The 19,668-nt window shown below is 33.0% G+C and overlaps 1 protein-coding gene across 9 annotated transcripts in view; it reads right to left on the bottom strand.

Annotated features, from left to right (window-relative positions):
- Positions 1–19,668, bottom strand: part of ANKS1B (ankyrin repeat and sterile alpha motif domain containing 1B) — a 1,201,009-nt gene that overhangs the window by 970,350 nt on the left and 210,991 nt on the right. For all 9 annotated transcript variants that reach the window (XM_079141356.1, XM_079141354.1, XM_079141351.1 and 6 more), the window contains exons 3-4: positions 15,808–15,964; positions 9,097–9,393 (exon numbers count right to left, since the gene is read on the bottom strand). In XM_079141356.1, coding sequence (XP_078997482.1) covers positions 9,097–9,393; positions 15,808–15,964 — 454 coding nt within the window. The remainder of the gene's footprint in view (positions 1–9,096; positions 9,394–15,807; positions 15,965–19,668) is intronic.

Below are 19,668 nucleotides of genomic sequence, written 5' to 3' on the forward strand. Positions count from 1 at the left end.
TCTTCTACTCCATTCTATTGGTCTTCAATTCTATTTTTGTGTCAATACCATGCTGTTTTTGTTATTCTATCTCTGAGTATAATTTAAGGCATGGTATTGTGATGCCTCCTGCATTACTTTTCTTGCTAAGGATTTATTTGGGTATTCTGGGCCTTTTATTTTTCCAAATGAATTTCATGAATGCTTTTTCTATTTCTATGAAGAACGTCATTGGAATTCTAATGGGAATTGTATTAAATATGTATAGTGCTTTGGTAGTATGGCCATTTTGACAATGTTAATTCTGCCTATCTAAGAACATGGGCGATCTTTCCATTTTCTAAGGTCTTTTTCAATTTCTTTCTTTAATGTTGTGTAGTTTTCATTGTACAGGTCTTTCACCTCTTTTGCTAGACTGATTCCCAACTTTTTTCTTTCTTTCTTTCTTTCTTTTTTTTTTTTTTTTTTTGAGGCTATTGTGAATGCAATAGTTCTCCTGATTTCTCTTTCAACTGATTCATTATAGGTATATAGGAATGCAATTGATTTATGGTTGTTAATTTTATATCCTGCTAGTTTGCTGAATTTGTTTATGAGTTCAAGAAGCTTTTTGGTGGAGTTTTTGGGTCTTCTAAATATAAAATCATGTCATCAGCAAATAGGAATAGTTTGAGCTTCTTTTCCTATGCATATCCCCTTCATTACTTGCTTTTGTCTAATTGCTCTGGCTAGTGTTTCCAGGACTATGTTGAATAGAAGTGGTAAAAGAGGGCATCCCTGCACTGTTCCAAGTTTTAGAGGGAATGCTTTCAATTTTTCTCCATTTAGAATGATGTTTGTCTTGGATTTCACATATATAGTTTTTATAATGTTGAGGTATGCTCCTATTATCCCTAGTTTTTCTAGTGTTTTAAACATAAATGGGTGCTAAATTTTATCAAATGCTTTTTCCACATCTATTGAGAAAATCATGTGGTTCTTATCTTTAAGTCTGTTGATGTGATGAATTACACTTATTGATTTCCATATGTTGAACCAAACTTGCATTCCTGGAATGAACCCCACATGATTATGTGCACTATTTTTTAATGTTTTTGTATCAATTTGTCAGTATCTTATTAATTTTTGCATCCATGTTCATGAGGGATATTGGTTTGAAGTTTTCTTTCCTTAATGTGTCTTTGTCTGCTTTTGGTTTAAGGGATATACTGGCCTCATAGAATGAGTTTGGAAGGGTTTCCTCCTTTTCTATTTCATGGAATAATTTGAGCAGTATTGGTGTAAATTCTTCTTTGAAGGTCTGGTAGAACTTGGCTGAGAATCCATCTGGTCCTGGGCTTTTCTTTGTTGGTAGGCATTTGATTGCTTGAAATTGAGCTGTTTAAATTTTCTATGTCTTCCTATTTCAATTTGGGTAGGTTGTATGTCTCTAGAAATTTTCAATGTCATTCTCTATTTTATTGAAGTAAAGATTTCCAAAATAGTTTCTAATGATCATCTGAATTTCAATAGTGTCCATGGTGATATCTTTTTCATCACAAATTTTAGTGATTTCAGTTTTCTCTTTTTCTTTGTTAGCTTGGCTGAGGGTTTATTGATTTTATTTATATATATATAAATATATATATATATATATATATATTTTTTTTTTTTTTTTTTTTTTTTTTTTTTTTTTTTTTGCGGTGCTGGGGATCGAACCCAGGGATCTGTGCTTGCAAGGCAAGCACTTTACCAACTGAGCTATCTCCCCAGCCCATTTTATTTATATATTCAAAGAATCAACTTTTTGTTTTGTTTATTTTTAAAATTTTTGTTGTTGTTGTCTTCATTGATTTCAGCTCTGATTTTAATTATTTCCCATCTTCTACTGCTTTAAGGGTTGATTTGTTCTTCTTTTTCTAGGGCTTTGAGATGCTAGGTTATTTATTTGGAGACTTTCTATTCTGTTAAAAAATGGGCTCAGTGCAATGGGCTTTCCTCTTTTTGTATGCCTTCATAGTGTACCAGAGATTTTGATAAATTGTGTCACAATTCTCATTTACCTCTACATATTTTTTTATTTCATCCCTGAGTTCTTCCACTATCCATTGGTCATTCAATAGTGTATTAGTTAGTATTCAGGTGTTAGACTAGCTTCTATTTTTTTTTTCACCATTGATTTATAATTTCACTCCATTATGATCTAATAGAATACAAGGTATTATTTCTATTTTTTTTTATATTTGCTAAGAGTTGCTTTTTGGCCTAAGATATGGTCTACTTAGAGAAGGATCCATGGGCTGCTGAGAAGAAAATGTATTTAAGCCTTAATGGATGAAATATTATATACATATATATGCTGTCTAAATTATTAATTGTACTTACTAGTTCTATAGCTTCCTTATTTAGTTTTTGTTTAGAGGATCTATCTAGTGATGACAGAGGCATGTTAAAGTCACCCAGTATCACTGTGTTGTAGTCTATTTGATTCTTGAAATTGAGAAGGGTTTATTTGATGTATGCAGGTGCTTCACCGTTTTGGGCATAAATATTTACCACTGTTATGTCTTACTGATGTATAATTCCCTTAAGCAGTATGAAATGACCTTCTTGGTCCAGAAGGAAGATGTCTAACAAGCCAAGGAGTGATCCCTTACCAAGAACTGAATTATCCAGAATGCTGACCTTGGATTTTCCAGCCTCCAGAACTTTATGAAAATAAATTTTAGTTATTTAAGACCCTCATTCTATGGTGTTTTCTTAAGGCATCCTGAGCAAAGAAAATAGAGACAAAGGAAAAAGCAGTGAAACAAGAAGCAAGAGATGATCAGGACTTGGGTTATGGTAGGATAAATATAAAGTAATGAAATTCTCTGTATACACAGAGAACCAATAGGATTTCCTGAGAAAATGAATGTGACATGAAAGAAATCCTAAAGTTTTGGGGCTGAACTACATGAATAATGGCACTGCCATTTGTCAAAAATGTTAAGAGTAGAAAACAGGCAAATATGGAGAGAAAAGTATATAGAAGCTAAATGTTAAGTTCTGGTAATTTGAGTTTGAGATGCCTATTAGTCACCCAATAAATATATACAGAAGACAGTTATATACACTAATGAGTTCAGAGTGCGGTCCAGGATGAAGAAACGAATTCGGTAGTTGTCAAATAAAGATGTCATAAGAGACCAGATAAGGTCAACTAGGAAATAAGCATAAACAGAGAAGAACAGATGTCTGGAACATTCTGATGCTTAGAGATAAGAAGGTAGAGGGCAGTTACTCATAGTATGAAGACGTAATAGACTATACTATTAGTACTTCCTTTCATATGCCCTTTGCCATATGAATTTATTCCATACATATATATATATATATATATATATATATATATATATATGTGAAGTATATTTCCCTACTCTTTGATTTAGAGTTTGGCTTTGTGACATGCTTTAGCCAAATAATGGTAAGCAAAAGGATATAAGCAGAGGCTCCAAATGTGCTTGCTTGGTTGGGCTTGCTCTTGTGCTTAGGCCATATCCCTGCTAGTCCCAGGAGGAAGACAATAGACAACTGAAACTAATTTACAGCATGAGGCAGAGTTTCCCCACAGACCTCCAACCTTTTATAAATGCCATTGCCTACTATTGCATGCCACTGATATTTCATGTTTATTATCCAGCAGTAAAGCCATAGTATACTATTACAGGGAATTCAGTTTTTCACGTAAATGTTTATTGGGAAAGAATGAAAGAAAGGTTCAGGATGGAGGGTATGACTTTATTAGGAGGACAGAAAACAGAAAAGCTTAATTTTTGAGGAAGTGTGATGAAAATAAGGCTTGTGAGGCCTTAAGGATTTATCGGACCATAAGGCTGAAAGGGAGACACTCAAGGTCTCAGATTCTACTTAAAGTAAGATCAAGATGAGGACACAAGTGAATTAAGGGGGAAACAAAAGTGTTTTCTCAGAGATCAAAAGAAAAAAGTGACTCAAGGAAAAACACTTTGTCAATGCTGATAATAAGTATGAAGTATAAGAATTGCCTGTTGGATCTAACAATATGACAGTTACTATCACCTTGAAAAAAAGGGGAAGAAACAAGGACTTTTAATAAAGTGAAGGAGTTGAGATGGCTTCACGGATAATGGAGTAAAGGATTTGATACAAAAACAAGCCTTCTAAATATGTTGTTTTGTAGAGAATCATATCTAACTAAATCTCAGCAATTTGAGTTATATGTTTAGCTTTCCAAAATGGTGTTACAGAGAAATTGGTCTGCACAGACTGTGATATGAAGTTAATTCATTGTTAACATGGTTGTCCTTAAAGGATCTTAAAGTCAATGAGTAAATAGGAGCAGGACCAGTTAAAATTCAGTTCTATCTTTACTGCTTCTGAGTTAACTACACTCTGGGAACTTTTTTAACTAATAGGTTATACAATCATGAAAATTTCAATAAAATTTGTGTGTATTTTAGGTTTTAGTGAAAAAAAATTTGGAATAAATAATTTGGAAAATTACTTGGGAAAAAATGTGAGCACTCACATTGTAATTAGGAACATCTGAAAAAGTTGGCATTACTGAGTGACTTGTTCTGTATGCTACAGCCACCACTGACTTCAAAATCCATAGAAATAATTGCTAACTTCAAAAAAAATTGTCAATTCAAGCCTACTGATTTTCTTTCTTAAGTGATTTTTATTAGTGCATTATAGTTATACATAGTTGTGGGGTTCATCTTGACATATTCATAAATACATGTAACATAATTTACTACATTTCAGTCCCCATACTACCCTGCTTCCCTCTTCTCTCTCTTCCTGATCTCCTTCCTCTCCTCTATTGGTCTTCCTTCCAATAATTTATTTTTAATGGGTGCATTATAGTTATACATATAAGTGGAATTCATTGTGATATAGTCATAACCGCACATAGAATAATTTGGTCAATTTTATTCTACAGTTTCTATCCTTTTCCATCCCTCATCCCTCCCCTTGATCCTTTCCCTCTACCCTACTGTTCTCTATTCTCTTTTCATTAGATTCCCCTTTTTAAAAAAAAAATCCTTATTTCTCTCTAGCTTCTGCATGTGAGAGAAAACACTCAACTCTTAACTTTCTGAGTCTGGTTTATTTCACTTAGCATGATATTCTCCGTTTCCAATCATTTACCATCAAATGACATCATTTCATTTTTCTTTATTGCTGAATAGAACTCCATTGGATATATATACATATATATATATACACATATATATACATATATACAATATTTTCTTTATCTAATTTTCTTTATTAAGAAATCTTTTAAAGTGATAGGGTTCATAAATATAATAACATAATATAGTTTGAGCATCCCTAATCTAAAAATCCAAAATATGAAATGCTCCAAATATGGAACTTTTCTCAGACTGACATGATGCCGCAAGTGCAAAAACTTATACCTGACTTCATGTCACAGGCCACAGTCAAAACACAGGTGCAGGTAGATACCATCGAAGTATGTTATATGCATGTGCAAAGAAATCCATTAGCTGGTACAATTAATATAATATATCCTAATTATAATAAAAATGCAGATGCCCTTAAAATATTACCTTCAAGCTGTATGTATAAGGTGTATATGAAACATAAATGAATCTCAGGCTTAGACTTGGGTCCTAACTCAATGATATATCATTATGTAAATGCAATTCTTCCAAAATGAAAAAAATACCCCAAATCAGAAATACTTCTGGTCCAAAGTACTTTAGATAAGGAATATTCAAACTTTATGAAATTCACCTAAAGAGGAATTAAATTATTTTGTCTACTAGTTCAAATATGTGTAATAATTTGGGAAATGATGTGTAAAACAAAACTGCTAGAGAAAATACAAACATAAATGCCACATTTAAAAATATGTGTAATTAGAAGGAAAAGACAAGATCTTCCAAATCCATGAAAAATTTTTTAGAATTTATTCATAATAACTTGAATGTAATTGAGGAATGAAAGTACATTACTATAATTTACCAAATGAGATTACTTTTCGTGCTGCTAATATCCAACTGATTAACTAGAACAATTAAATTAATATTAAATCCTCTGAAACGGTTTAAATTACTAGTTGGTATTATCCCCTCTTAGCCAGTGAGAATATCAACAAACACCTATATGATATTAAAAAATTTTTGCACAATATGATAGGGAAAATTTGTCAACAGTTCATTTGAGTAATAAAATTAAATATTCACTCAAAAAAGGCATTGAGTCCTATCCCAAAAAACATTTCCTATAAACAAAGGTACAATAACAAACACAAAACATGACCAAGGCTAACTATAGCTGTTGAAAATTCATCTCATTGAGATATATTTTAAAATACATTATCAGTTCTTCCCAGAACTCTTCTCAAAGTGAAAGTCAATAAAAGCAGTTTAAGCAGCATAAAAGGTTGCCCATCCTACCAAAGTACTAGCCCTGATGCTTCTGAGTAGAAAACCACAGTGATCAGAATATATTATGTCTCTTTCCTCTGAGGTATGGGTAACAAACTCAAATGCTGTCAGGGGCCAAGTAGAAAAATTTAAAGGAATGCTATGAAAGATATAAGAGAGTAGGAAGAGGTTGGGACCTTGAAAACCAAATGCCCCATCCTAAAGCATTCAAATTCAATAATTTAAAACACTTTAGCAAAATAATACATATATGAAAGTTAAATTACACCTAAAATTCAAAGTTCTATTAAAGTTTCAAGGTCCTCTTAAAATATCACTTTCCCATCAATGTCTTCCCATGTTCTCCTTAAAGTCTGTATTTTCTTCACCCATATCTCTCTGTTTTGTTATTTATTAAATGTTGTATATGGAGGTAATTGTTGCAAATTTTTTGTCTCCTCCATTAAATTAGGCACAGAATTTTTAAAATTTTAATTCTCCAAAACACAAATATAATGTTTTACATGAACAAAGATGAGCCATATATATCTATAAAATCAAATCTAAATTTTTTTCCTTCTGATCATGTTTTCTAATACAAAATACAAAAAGATCTTGGCCATGGACACCAATGAATTAATGGCTCAGTCACAGTGAAAATTCTTGGTTATAAAGCAATCTGTGCAACCATGTTTAGAAATATCCTAGAAGTGTTATGAAAGCAGTAAATACAGACTAGAGAAATTTAACATTTAGACAATAAACATCTAGTTCTATCACTAAACAATCATTAAGAAAGTACCTTTGTGAGTCACCTACAAAAGAATTTGTGTATCTATCTAATTTCAATATTGCTTTGAAGGACAAGACTTTTTATTTCCTTAGTGTGAGGGCTAGAGAAAATTATTGTGCTTATTTGCAAGGCTGCCAAAGTTGAATTAAAAAAAAAAAATAGAGAAAAGATATCACAAATATCAAATAACTAAATATTATAAACAATTCTCCAAAGAAAACTGGTTTAGGATGGCAGCATTAAACTTTAAATCAAAGGTCTAAGATATTCAGAAATTCAATAAAGAAAACTCTGGAGACACAAGTTTCATCTGCTAAATAGTTTCTAGGAAAAGTAACCCTGCAGCAGAGCACTAATTTCACCTGAGTATGTGGAATGTTTGCAAAACTAGCCACATTTATTCCTTCTAGGTATTCATGCCCTTTTTACAATTCACACCCTCATCTAATCCAGAGGTAGAGTCTTATCTTTCCATTTCTTGATTTTGAGTGACCTTTTAAGACTTGCTTTGGCCACTCAAACATGGCAGATGTGATGGTGCACTTGGTCCAAGTCTAGGCCTCAAGAAACCTTGTAAATGATGTTCTCTCTCTCTCTCAGAACCACACTATTGTCAATAGTATTACAAATGAGCCCAAGCTGACCAAAGGGATCTTAATAGACATACAGTAATCTCACCCATGACCCCAGACATTATCTAGTCAACCTCTGAACAGAGGTACTTATCTGACTCATAGTGGATCCAACATACATAAGAGAACCCAGCCAAAATACAGAAGAGAACTCAAGGTACAGTTGAGATTAACTACTTGCCAAGTCCAGAATTATGAACTAAACTCTTAATGTGTTAAGACATTACATTTGGGATAGTTCATTAAGCAGAAATAACTTATAGTACATAGGGGAGAAGGTTACAATCTGACAGGAATCAAAATGGTCTTTGGAAAATTAGAATGCTTCCACAAGAAGTCATCATTAAAGCAAAAAATATTAGAAAGAAAGAAGGAAAGTGGGAAGGAGGAAAAGACAGAGAAAGACAGACTGACTAACTTTGACACTGAGGCTAACATAAGATAGATAATAAAAGTAGGCTGCCCTTTCCTTGTGGAGACATAAAACCTATCCAAATGTTATTTTTCCTTCAAAGCTCAACTCAAATCACATCTCTTCATTATTTTCTTTTCTGACTCCCCATAGGCATAATAATCCTGTCTTTGTTGGTTATGTATAGATGGTAAATTTTATCTGGAAGAAGGTTGGGCTTTAATCAGCAAGTCTAAATTCAAATTATGGTTTTAGCCAGGTGTAGTGATGCTTGCCTGTAATCCCAGCAGCTCAGAGGGCTGAGGCAGGAGGATTATGAGTTCAAAGCCAGCTTCAGCAAGGCCCTAAACATCTTAATCAGATCCTTCTTCAAAATAAAAAATAAAAAAGGGCTCGGGATGTGTCTCAGTGGTACAACACACCTGGGTTCAATCCCCAGTACCCCACCGTGCCAAAAAAAATTCTGGTTTATCAGCTATGTGGTCTTTAGGTAAGTTTCTTAATTTTTTGACTGATTCCTAATTTATTAACTGGAAATTAATAGATCTCAATGCCACAGAACAGCTGTGAGAATTTAATTCAATTCTAAATATGTAAACACACTAAACAGAAAGAATGTACTCAAAAATGTTAAAGTGAATTTTGTTTCATTCATTCTGCTTTGACCAAATTCTTAATATTTATGAAACTCTATGCTATACAGTAGTGAAAGAAAACAATTACTATTATACCACACACAACTGCCATCCAGTAATAATTTTTCATATATACAGCTCTCCAATTAGCATGAAGTTAAGAGTATGCTTTATATCTTCATATTTCCCAAAAACATGTGGTGCAGCATCATCACTTTTAAAGCACAGCCAAAAGAAGACTCACTTGACAGCTCACATCCATTCCTGCCTCCAACAGCACCTGTACAACTGCTTTGTGGCCGTTTCGGGCAGCAAGATGAAGCGGCGTGTGCTTTCGAGTGTTGCAGCTCATTAAATTAGGGTGTGCGCTGATGATCATTTTGACTACTCTAAGCCGTCCATAGAGTGCTGCCAGATCCAGCGGTGTTTCAAGCTTGCTGTTCCTAATCGTAGGGTCAGTGAGCTCTTCTAGGAGAACCGCAACTACTTCTGAGTGTCCATATTGAGCTGCGCAGTGTAGGGCAGTTTCATTTTCATTGTTCTGGTTGGGGCAAAGATACAAAAGACACATTTCCAGAAATCCAATTAGTTACTAAAATCCAAATACAATAATTTAAAACCTGAGATACTTTGAAAATGTAAGTTTAAGATTAGTCTTATTGGGCTGGGGATATAGCTCAGTTGGTAGAGTGCTTGTCTTGCAAGCACAAAGCCCTGCATTCAATCCCCAGCACTACAAAACAAAATAAATGGGGGGGGGGGGGGGCCGCGGGATTGAGTCTTATTGATTGATTTACTGATGTGCATGCAGACAAGCCCTATACCACTAAGTCACAACCCCAGCCCTAGATTAACCTATTTTAGTAAGTACACCTAACTGAATTTTATATTTAAGTATCCATCATTTATTATATCAAAACTTGTTTCTACTATTTTAATACAAAAATATCAAGTTTTTCCCTGCATCATGTATTATAACTTGTAAGAATGATAAATGATTTAGCCATATTAGTCAGTGGCCTGGCCCTGCTGAGCCCAGGTAGCCACTGTTCTCTACACCATGCATTACACATCCTTGAGGGAGATTAATAGCGATTATAACACATGTAATAGACTGGCTTTCCAAAAAGCAGTTGTGATGGTAAATTCTTGATTATGAAAGATTTACAGAAAAATTTCCCAAGTTTCATTTTGTTTTCCATATTACAAATAACTGCCTCTTTTGGAAAAGGAATGAAGACACTCTGGTCCTAAAATATATTCTTTTTGAAACAAAATTACAGATAAGAAGAAGACCTAGACCCACATCCAGACAAGTTACAAGTTACAAGTTACTGAGATACAAGGAGTATCTCAGTACTATGTATGCAACTTATAAATGTTTCTGTTGAATATCCATAATATTTTCCTAGAAATTTAGCAAGATAAAAACACTGAACCCAGCTGCAAGGTATATCAACCCTGCAGATCATCTGGGCAGATGACATAGGTAGAAGGGGTCTGGGTATGTCAGAGGTGGAAAGATCAGTCATTCAGGAGACATATGAATGAGAAACTGTAGTCACAAAAACTGAATGATCCTAAATGATGGTTCTTGAGAGAAAGAGCAGTTGCCATCAACAGAGTCATCATTATAGCTAACACCAGGTACCACCAGATCAGTTACTTTTCATATGTTTATTCATTTAATACTCATTATGAGATAGACATTGCTTTTACCATTATTTCCATGTTAAAAATGAAGAAACTTAGGCACTGAGTCATTGAATAATGGGACATTTTTTACACAGTCATTTAGTGATGGGACAAGGACTTGAATAAGTAGCCCAGACCTAATAAAGTTTTTAACCATCACACACACCACCTTCCCCAATAACAACTAGTACTACTTCCATTTGCTGAGTTATCTAGAAACTTTATGTAGATTGTCTCATTTAATTCTTACAGCAATATTGCAAGACTGGTATTAATAACTCTATTGCATGGATGAGGAAATTAAAATTCAAAAAGTTTAGATTACATGTCAAAGGCAGAATCAAAATCTTTGGGCACTTAAATCTGTCAAAATCCAATACCCTATGCTCTTTCCACTATTCCATACTGCAGGGCCATGTGTTGCTATGATGTCAAAGAAGTGCTAGAAATTAGTGACTTGAAAGCAAAATTTCTAGAGATTTTGCCCCCAAAAATGTCAACCTAGTAGAAAGTGGCTGTTTAGATAGCTGTTACTACCAAAATTAAAGAACAGTAAAGGTTCAAACTAAACAAATCTTAATGTTCCAGAAAGTAACTCAGGTTTGCTCTGGATGATAGAAGAATGCAAATAAGTAAATTGAGAGTTTGAAGGGAAGATTTGGAAACTTAGTAAGAGTGATAAGGGTAGGGGATGGAAATACTAGGAAAGGCTTCTTACTACTATGTTTCTAGTATCAAAAGAAGGCATTTGAAGGTTAAATCCAAAGGAAAAACCAACTCCCTAGAGAGAGTGAAGAGCTAAGATCTGATAAATGGGAATCCAGCTGAAGATGTTTCTTCTATCTTATAAGGGGAATCATTCTTACATTGGTTTGAATGTGTTGCTAAAATAATCTTCTTCCTCACAGAGACCAGCCACATACAGGTTTATACTCCTTGATTTGTTTTAATCTAGCTAAGTTTTATAAACCTGATAAGAAAATGAAGCTCATTACTTTATAACATAAAAATATGATGCAGAAATATGCCTCCTCACTAATCCAATTTCCCCTTGGTCTGAAAGAGACTGAATCTCATTTTTTCAACTACATCATCACCTCTTTGAGAACAAAGACCAATTATTTTTTTAGTTGTAGATGGACAAAATACCTTTATTTATTTATTTTTATATGGTGCTGAGGATTGAACCCAGTGCCTCACCCATGCTAGGCAAGTGCTCTACCACTGAGATACAACCCAAGCTCCAGAAAGACCTATTATGAAGTAATGAATTCTGAAAGATGTCTTTTTTCAGAGGCCTTAGCCTAGGAAAACATAAGAGCAAAATTGACAGTTTTTCTAATAATATCAATTAGCACTGGTCAAATCTCAGGAGAAAGTATTTTAATCATTCAAGACCTACTCAGGAGAAAATGTTTACAGATTTTTATCCATGATCAACATATACATGGATTGCTACATTAGTGGTGAACACAACTGTTGTATCTTTACAAAGGCATGATTGTACACGAATGTCTACACTCACTAGTGGTATAAAAAAAAACATCTAATTTGAAATAAACTGTAAAGAAGCACTGATTAATAATTGCTAGAATGTCTACAGAGAACATTCTTAACAGGTTTTGAATTCCTTATAATGAATTGGGTGTTCACCAAAAAATTAGGACACTTCCTAATTTTAGGACAATGAGTAGCAGAATCAAACCAGCTGACAAAAGCTATTTACCAAAAGATCTTGCTTCCCCTCCCCCACAAAAAAATTTAACACAATTTGGTTCAAATTTCAGTAAATGCCAAAAGTAATGTATTTTCGAAATAAGAATCCTTTGGCTTTTGCCCCAATGTCAAAATAAAGGAAAATGAAAGAAAAAGCAAAGGTGAAAGAGGTACTAAGAGCAATGTACACAGAACATGTGTAACATAAGAAAAAAGCAATGATATTAGAATCAGTTGACAAAAGATAGGAAGGATGTGACACAATCAGGGAAGAGCCCACTTTATTTCTTAAAATTATGTTCTTCTAAATTAACCAGTAATTCTAAGGCAGAACAGAAAGGTGAATAGGACCTAGGCTGAAATGCTAACGTGCCGCTTATTAGCAATGATAAATCACCTGATCTTTCCAAACCTATCTTATCTGTACAATAAGAATATTTCCTTCTGTATAAAATTTACAGTATGATTTATTAACCAAAAGATGTAACATACAGGAATACTTTGTAAACTTTTAAATATTAAAATGTGAGGCAGAATCATTTTTAAAGGAAGCTGTACAGAAGTCCCCCACCCCATCCATGATCATTATCTGCAGTTTCAGTTACTTGTGGTCAACCAAGATTTGAAAACATTACATAGAAAATTCCAGAAATAAACAATTCATAAGTTTATAATTGCACACTGTTCTGAGTAGTGTGATAAAATCTTCAGCTATGCCACTCTGTCCCTCCCAGGAAGTGAATTATTCCTTTGTCCAATGTATCTACATTCTATCTGCTACCTGGCCTCAACTAGCAGACATCTCAATCATCAGATCAACTGTCATGGGAACAGAGTCTGTGTTCAAGAAACCCTATTTTACTTAGTAAGTGATGCAAAGGAGGCACCCAGGCATAAAATATGAAAGGACAGATGAATTCTGATACTATGTGGCAATGCTGCAGGGCATGCTAGGAAAAAAAAAACAGATTTGGTGTTGTCTTGGTTTGAAGCAACCACTAGGGTCTAAGTATGTATCCCCCATGGTAAAGGGGTCTACAAAGAAAAATTCCAGAAATCAGAATGAACCCATATGATTAGTACTTTCAGTATCATAATATAATATAACAGTGGTTAAGACCTTGGACTTTGAATCAGAAAAGCCTGTGTTAAAACACTGACTGCAGCCAGGTGTGGTGACCCACTCCCATAATCCCAGTGAGAAGGAGGCTAAGGCAGGAGGATCATAAATTCAAAGCCAGCCTCAGCAACTTAGCAAGGCCCTAAGCAACTTAGGGAGACCCTGTCTCAAAATAAAAACATAAGAAGGTCTGGTGATATGGTTCAGTGGTTAAGCATCTCTGGGTTCAAACCCTGGTACAAGGGGAAAAAAAGAAAACACTGACTACATTTCTTAGTATCTACAATACCATGAATAAGTTACTCCATCTCTTTAAGGTTCTATCCCTATATATAGAGTAGGAATGATAATTAATTCTTACCTCATCTTACCTCATTACCTAATAGTGCCCAGTAAGATAATATGGATGAAGTACTTTGCATAATGTCTGGCCCATACTAAACACTCCATAAGCAATAGGATTTAGGATGACAATATCAATGTGCTATTGTGGAAGGTCCTGGAGTCAGAGTCCAGAGTTCAAGTCTCAGTTTTAGTCACTCAATAACATGTAGTCTTAAACAAGTTATTCAGCTTTACTGAGTCTGATTGCTCATCTATAAAATGGGGATGATAATACCACTCCAAAGGATTATTGTGAGAATTAATTAAATTACACTTTGAAGATAAAGTGCTTAGAACAATGCTTGGCTTATCTTATGTCTCAATAAATGTTAATTACTGTTTTCATTCCTTTCTTCTGTTGCTTAAATCAAAAGATTTAGAATATTACTATACTATTCAGAAGGAAAAAAGGGAACAAAGTTATTATAAAAATAAAATTTCACACCAGAAACTTTTAGGAAAAACAGTATGGAGGGGAGAACTAACAATGTCAGCATTATAGGAGAATATATACACAACATTAAAAAAAAAACTCAAGAAATTTCAGTTTGTTGCCAACAGTAGCTACAACATATAGGAATAGAAAAAAAAGAACTTTGAACTCTAATCTCCTTAAAAAGAATTATTTTATGATTTAATTGATCTATTCAATATTACCCAAAACAAGTGCTTCTCTTTAAAATATACCAATAGTTACTATATATTATTTAAAATTTTCGACCTTCAAATACAAATGAATACTACATGCTTTTTTATTTAATGTGATTTTTAAAACATCTTATTTATAAAAACTAACATCCTCTTTTTAACCTTCGATTGTTTTTCCATGTTATTATTTTAGGTTTGCTCTGCGTCATTCAGACAATTTTAAGAATAACCACCAGATGGCTCATCCCAGAAATGATCTAACTTTTGGTTTTTCTCAGGAACAGAAGCTTCATAATTTCCTTTTAGCATGATATGATGATTAAGATAGCCATATCTGCAGTTCTTGTTTTTCTCCCCGATTAGTCCTTTCAACACTACATTTGGTTGAGGAAATATATTTTTTTCTTTCCTTTACTGTTTATAGCTAGTGTTACATTTTTATTCTTTAGTATGAATTTCAGTTAAAGGTCTGCAAAGTCTATATCCATTTGAACAAAATGCTAATTGTATTTTATTAGATGTGCTTGCCCTAGAGTAACCTACTTGCATTGATGTTGAACAGCTGCCAACCTGCAGCTTAATGCCATGGCAGTAATTCAATTGTTGGACTACATGCTGGTTTTCAAATATAGTTTTACAAAACGGGAACAGCAGGGGGCATGCAGAGCTCAAGATGTCTGTTATCATACTATATTAGGAGACCATATTTTACTTTCTGAAATCTGTGAACTTATCTTTTTTAATACTTAGAATGAATGGCATTACTTTTTAAATATGTTCACTATGTGTAATATACATAGTATACTCTCACAAATATGGCTTTTACCTGTCAGAATCATACTGCTCTGTGGTGTTCTGCTCAACTTACTCTAGGTGTGTGTGTGTGTGTGTGTGTGTGTGTGTGTGTGTGTGTGTGTACAGGAAATTTCTAACAATATGTGACTAGTAACTGTATACACTGCATTTTGCATTTTGATTTGCAAATAGTGTACTTAACTGTGAAAATGCTATGTAAATGGTAAAGCATTATGCAAATGATAGTTATCATCGTTTTAGCACTTAATATTTTATTAAGGAACACTCTAATTCTCATTACACATGTGAATGCTGTTCTATCTTTAAATATTCAATAGCTATAAAATGGATGATTATATAAGGCAGGCAACTACTTCCTTTATGTGGGATATTCTACTTAACAAAATATCTTCATAAATGCCCAACTTAGTGCCTATGCATCCAAATGCCAAAGAATTTTTCAAATTTCTCCTGTAGGAAATTCAGCAGTGGAAAGTTTTCACTGGGTAAAGATAAAAATAATCAATTTTTCAATATGACTGCCTTTGCAAAACTCTAGAGTAAATTACAGCATGAACAAACATATGACAAGTGCACCTGTTCATTGACTCTGGAATGTGATGGTCCATGATGAATAAGAATCTTCACTATTTCCACATCTCCTTTCCAGGCAGCCAGATGAATAGGAAAATAACCTTTGTTGTCTGCCACATTTGTTGATGCCTCATACTGAAGTAGTTTGAGAACTATGTCCCTAAGAAGAAAGAAAAAAATAATAAGAGCACAAAAGAAAATACTGCTGAACAACACAGATTTTATTAGATAATTAATAAAAGTATAATGAAGTATATTAGTGAAAGTATATTGAGTACCACTCAAAGTACTAAAACATAATATTGGGTTGAAGAGTTTGCCTATTCAACATGCTATTTTACTTACCTAGAAAACAATCACTGCCACAATGTGGTGGCATACAAGTGCACAGACTCTCTCTCACACACACATAGCACTGACGAATCAATTAAACTATGTTTTTGTATTTTTCAGTGCTAAGGATCAAACCCAGGGCCTTGTGCATGCTAAGTAAGTGCTCCATCACTGAGCTAAATCCCCAGCTCCAAGTAAACTATTTAATAGGATTTGGACAAAATCTTATCTCATTAACCAAATGAGTTAAGTAAAATTTTTAAAAAGATACTTCCTTCCATTATTTTTTAAAGGTCTTTCCAAACAGGCCACATCTGATATTTAGCACAGAAAAAAGTTATAATACCAAGAGACATTAAGGGAGTTTACGTATAATTTTACAAAGAACTGGAAAAAGTTATTTAAGATACAAATAAAAGAAAAAGTTAGGCAAGTAGATAAAAGACCTGACAAACTAGTACTACCTCTGGTTTAAAAAAAATAATAACTTTTCACACACTTTGAATGTGTGATGTTCACACTTCTGCATTCCCCTTTCTCCTCTAAGCCCAAGAAATGATTTCTAGAGGAAAATTCATTTAAGAATCAAGTTCCACCACTGCCATAATTTCAACACATAATATAACCAACCTATAGGATTCTGTACTCAATTCCCACCTGGTTCTTAAAAAAAAATCTTGAACTAAAATACTTACTTTCACTAAGAACTGTTTAATAATTATTAGTATAGCTTACATTGAACTTTGTTAAAGCAATAAACAACAGTAATTCTAAACATATACTGTATTTTTGTTTGAATACATTTAAGATGCAATTACTAATAATTCACTACGTGAAATCTTAGACACAAATGTAAATACAGAAAGACATAACATAGGGGCTGGGGAGATAGCTCAGTCGGTAGAGTATTTGCCTTGTAAGCACAAGGTCCTGGGTTCAATCCCCAGCACCCCAAAAAAAAAAAAAAAAAAAAAAAGAAAGACATAACCTACAATTACAATATATACTAAAGTTGTTTCTTATATAACTAATCACCAAAGGAGAGAGTAAATGCAAAAGAAAAAAATCTCAATTTAAATTTTTCATATAGACTCTACAAGACACAAATTAGAAAAACTGAAGTAAGTTTGAATAGAAGCAGGGTTAGAACTCTGATAGCTCCAAAGAAAAAATGCATGTGATAAAACACAAAATAGAAGCAAATAGTAAAAACACTATCCAGAATGTGGCCAGAACACTGGACTTAGATGCTACATGTATGAAATCGTGATAAAAGAACAGTTAATATGTTATTAGAAATATTTAGAAAGTTTTAAGGAGTTTAATTTTTCTAATATTAATATTTCTGAGAAATTAAGAAATAAACTTTACCTTAACACATCTTTCTTAAAAACCAGTATTACTTTATAGGATCTGAACTTAGAAGGCTTAGATTTGAGTTCCAGCTATGTGAACTACCTAATACTAGAAAAATTATTTAGTCTCACTTTTTTTCTTTACTGTATAAGATATTATAGAATATCTACTACTCAAGACTAGTAAGAATATTAAATTACACAAGTCACTTGATAAATAGTAAAACACTATGTAAATATTAGTACTTGTCTCAAATAAAAATAAAATCATTTAGAAGTGAAAATGTTTACAGAAAATCATCTTTGAAAAAGAGAATCTGAATCTCAGAAGGAAACTTGAAGATTATCCAATTCACATGGTTCTCCTAATTTCTCTGCCATACAAGAGTTGCTATATAAGGTCTCCCATTCTGAGATAAATAAATACCTACAGTGCAGTAATGAGGATTCAATCAACACTTATGAAAAACAAAAGCAGCTAAAAACCAGAGGCTCTGGCTTTAAGTTCCAACTTTCTACTACTTTCCAACTTGGTTACCAGTGAGCAAATCAAATAACCTCTCTCTCTCCTTGGGCTATTGCTAATATAAAATTTAGAGATTATATCTTGTTGCCAATATGAAAAGGGTTATGGTGTGAATTAAATGAGAAAAACGAGACTGTAAAATTAAATACAAATCTAAAGCTATTACTAAGGCAGGTTATTGCAATGTTGAACAATTTCAGTGGTTTTTTAAAATGGTAATATTTCAGCATTTAAAAGGTAGAACAGTACCCAAGAAGACTAAGCAAACTAAATATACATGGATCTAAAAAGGAGAATTTATCCTACCATAAAATAGACTTCCCCAAATTACTGTTAAAGACAATTATTAGAAAGGTTTAATTTCATTTCTTAATGACTAAGAAAATAAAATAAAAATACTGAAACTTCTTCTATACAGTATTTACTTTTGCTATGTTTAGATATAGTTTGAGCATGTCCCCAAAGGGTTCAGTGTTGAAATTTAATCCCCATTATGAGGCATTATGGTGGAAACCTAATATAACTATGGTGGTTACAGATGGAGCCTTTGGAAGGTGGTTAGGATTAGATAAGGTCATTAGAGTAGAGCCTCCATGGTTGAATCCTGGTGGCTTTATAAAATAATACCAGAACAGAGACACAGATACACACACACACACACACACACACACACACACACACACAACCTGCATCCTGTCTCTTGCTATGTTGTCCCCTATACCACCCTGGGTCTCTCCCAGCAAGACAGCCATCACCAGATACAAGACCTGACCCTGGACTAGAATTAAAAGCTAAATTAGTCTCTTTTCTTTTTAAAGTTACCCAACCTCAGGTACTTTACTATAAAACAGAATAATACCCCTTTCAAAGGATAAAAACAACAACAAAAAAAAACTGATGGAATTATCAACTCTATTTCCTTTTATTCTGACTTAAACCATTCAGAATTTCATTTGTTCTTTGGTGCTAATTTTATTGACATTTTCTAATAATATATGTGATATGATATGAAATCACTATTCATTATCAGGAATATTTATGATACAGTAAAAATTGCCAATTTTAAAAACTGACTTACTGATCTCTTGTACTGTATAGTATTACCACTAATATCTAAATCAGAAAAGGGCAATCTGTATGCTTATAAAACTGCCTTTGGCAAACAATAAGATCCTAACTAAATATTATATTTTAAGATTTTTTAAAAAGTATTTATTTATACTTTTTATTTATTTATTTAAAAGTATTTATACATTGAATAAATGTTTTATTCAATTTGTTTATTTTTAAATTTGAATTTTCTTTTAAATTTTTATTTGAGTTGAGTTTTATGTCTTATGTAGCAATATCAACAAATGAACTGGTTGAGCTCAGATTTCTAGTGTGAAAGTATAATTGTGAAATATAATTATATCTGATCAAGTATGTGCCTGTCAGTTTTACCAAATTATAAATACAATCAAAAATAAGCCATTCACCTTTCTTATGTATACTATAAATAGTATGAATTAAATAGAATTTTTTCATTTAGTCTCATTAAGAATAAATTTAAGGTACTTTCTATAATATCTAAATTAGAAGAATAGACAATACTTGAATACTAATTCAGTATTATTGTTTTTTGTTTTTATTGGTGTTGAACTTCATATA

Source organism: Sciurus vulgaris (assembly GCF_902686455.1).
Source record: "Sciurus vulgaris genome assembly, chromosome: 5".
In the NCBI taxonomy this organism is placed as follows: Eukaryota; Metazoa; Chordata; class Mammalia; order Rodentia; family Sciuridae; genus Sciurus; species Sciurus vulgaris.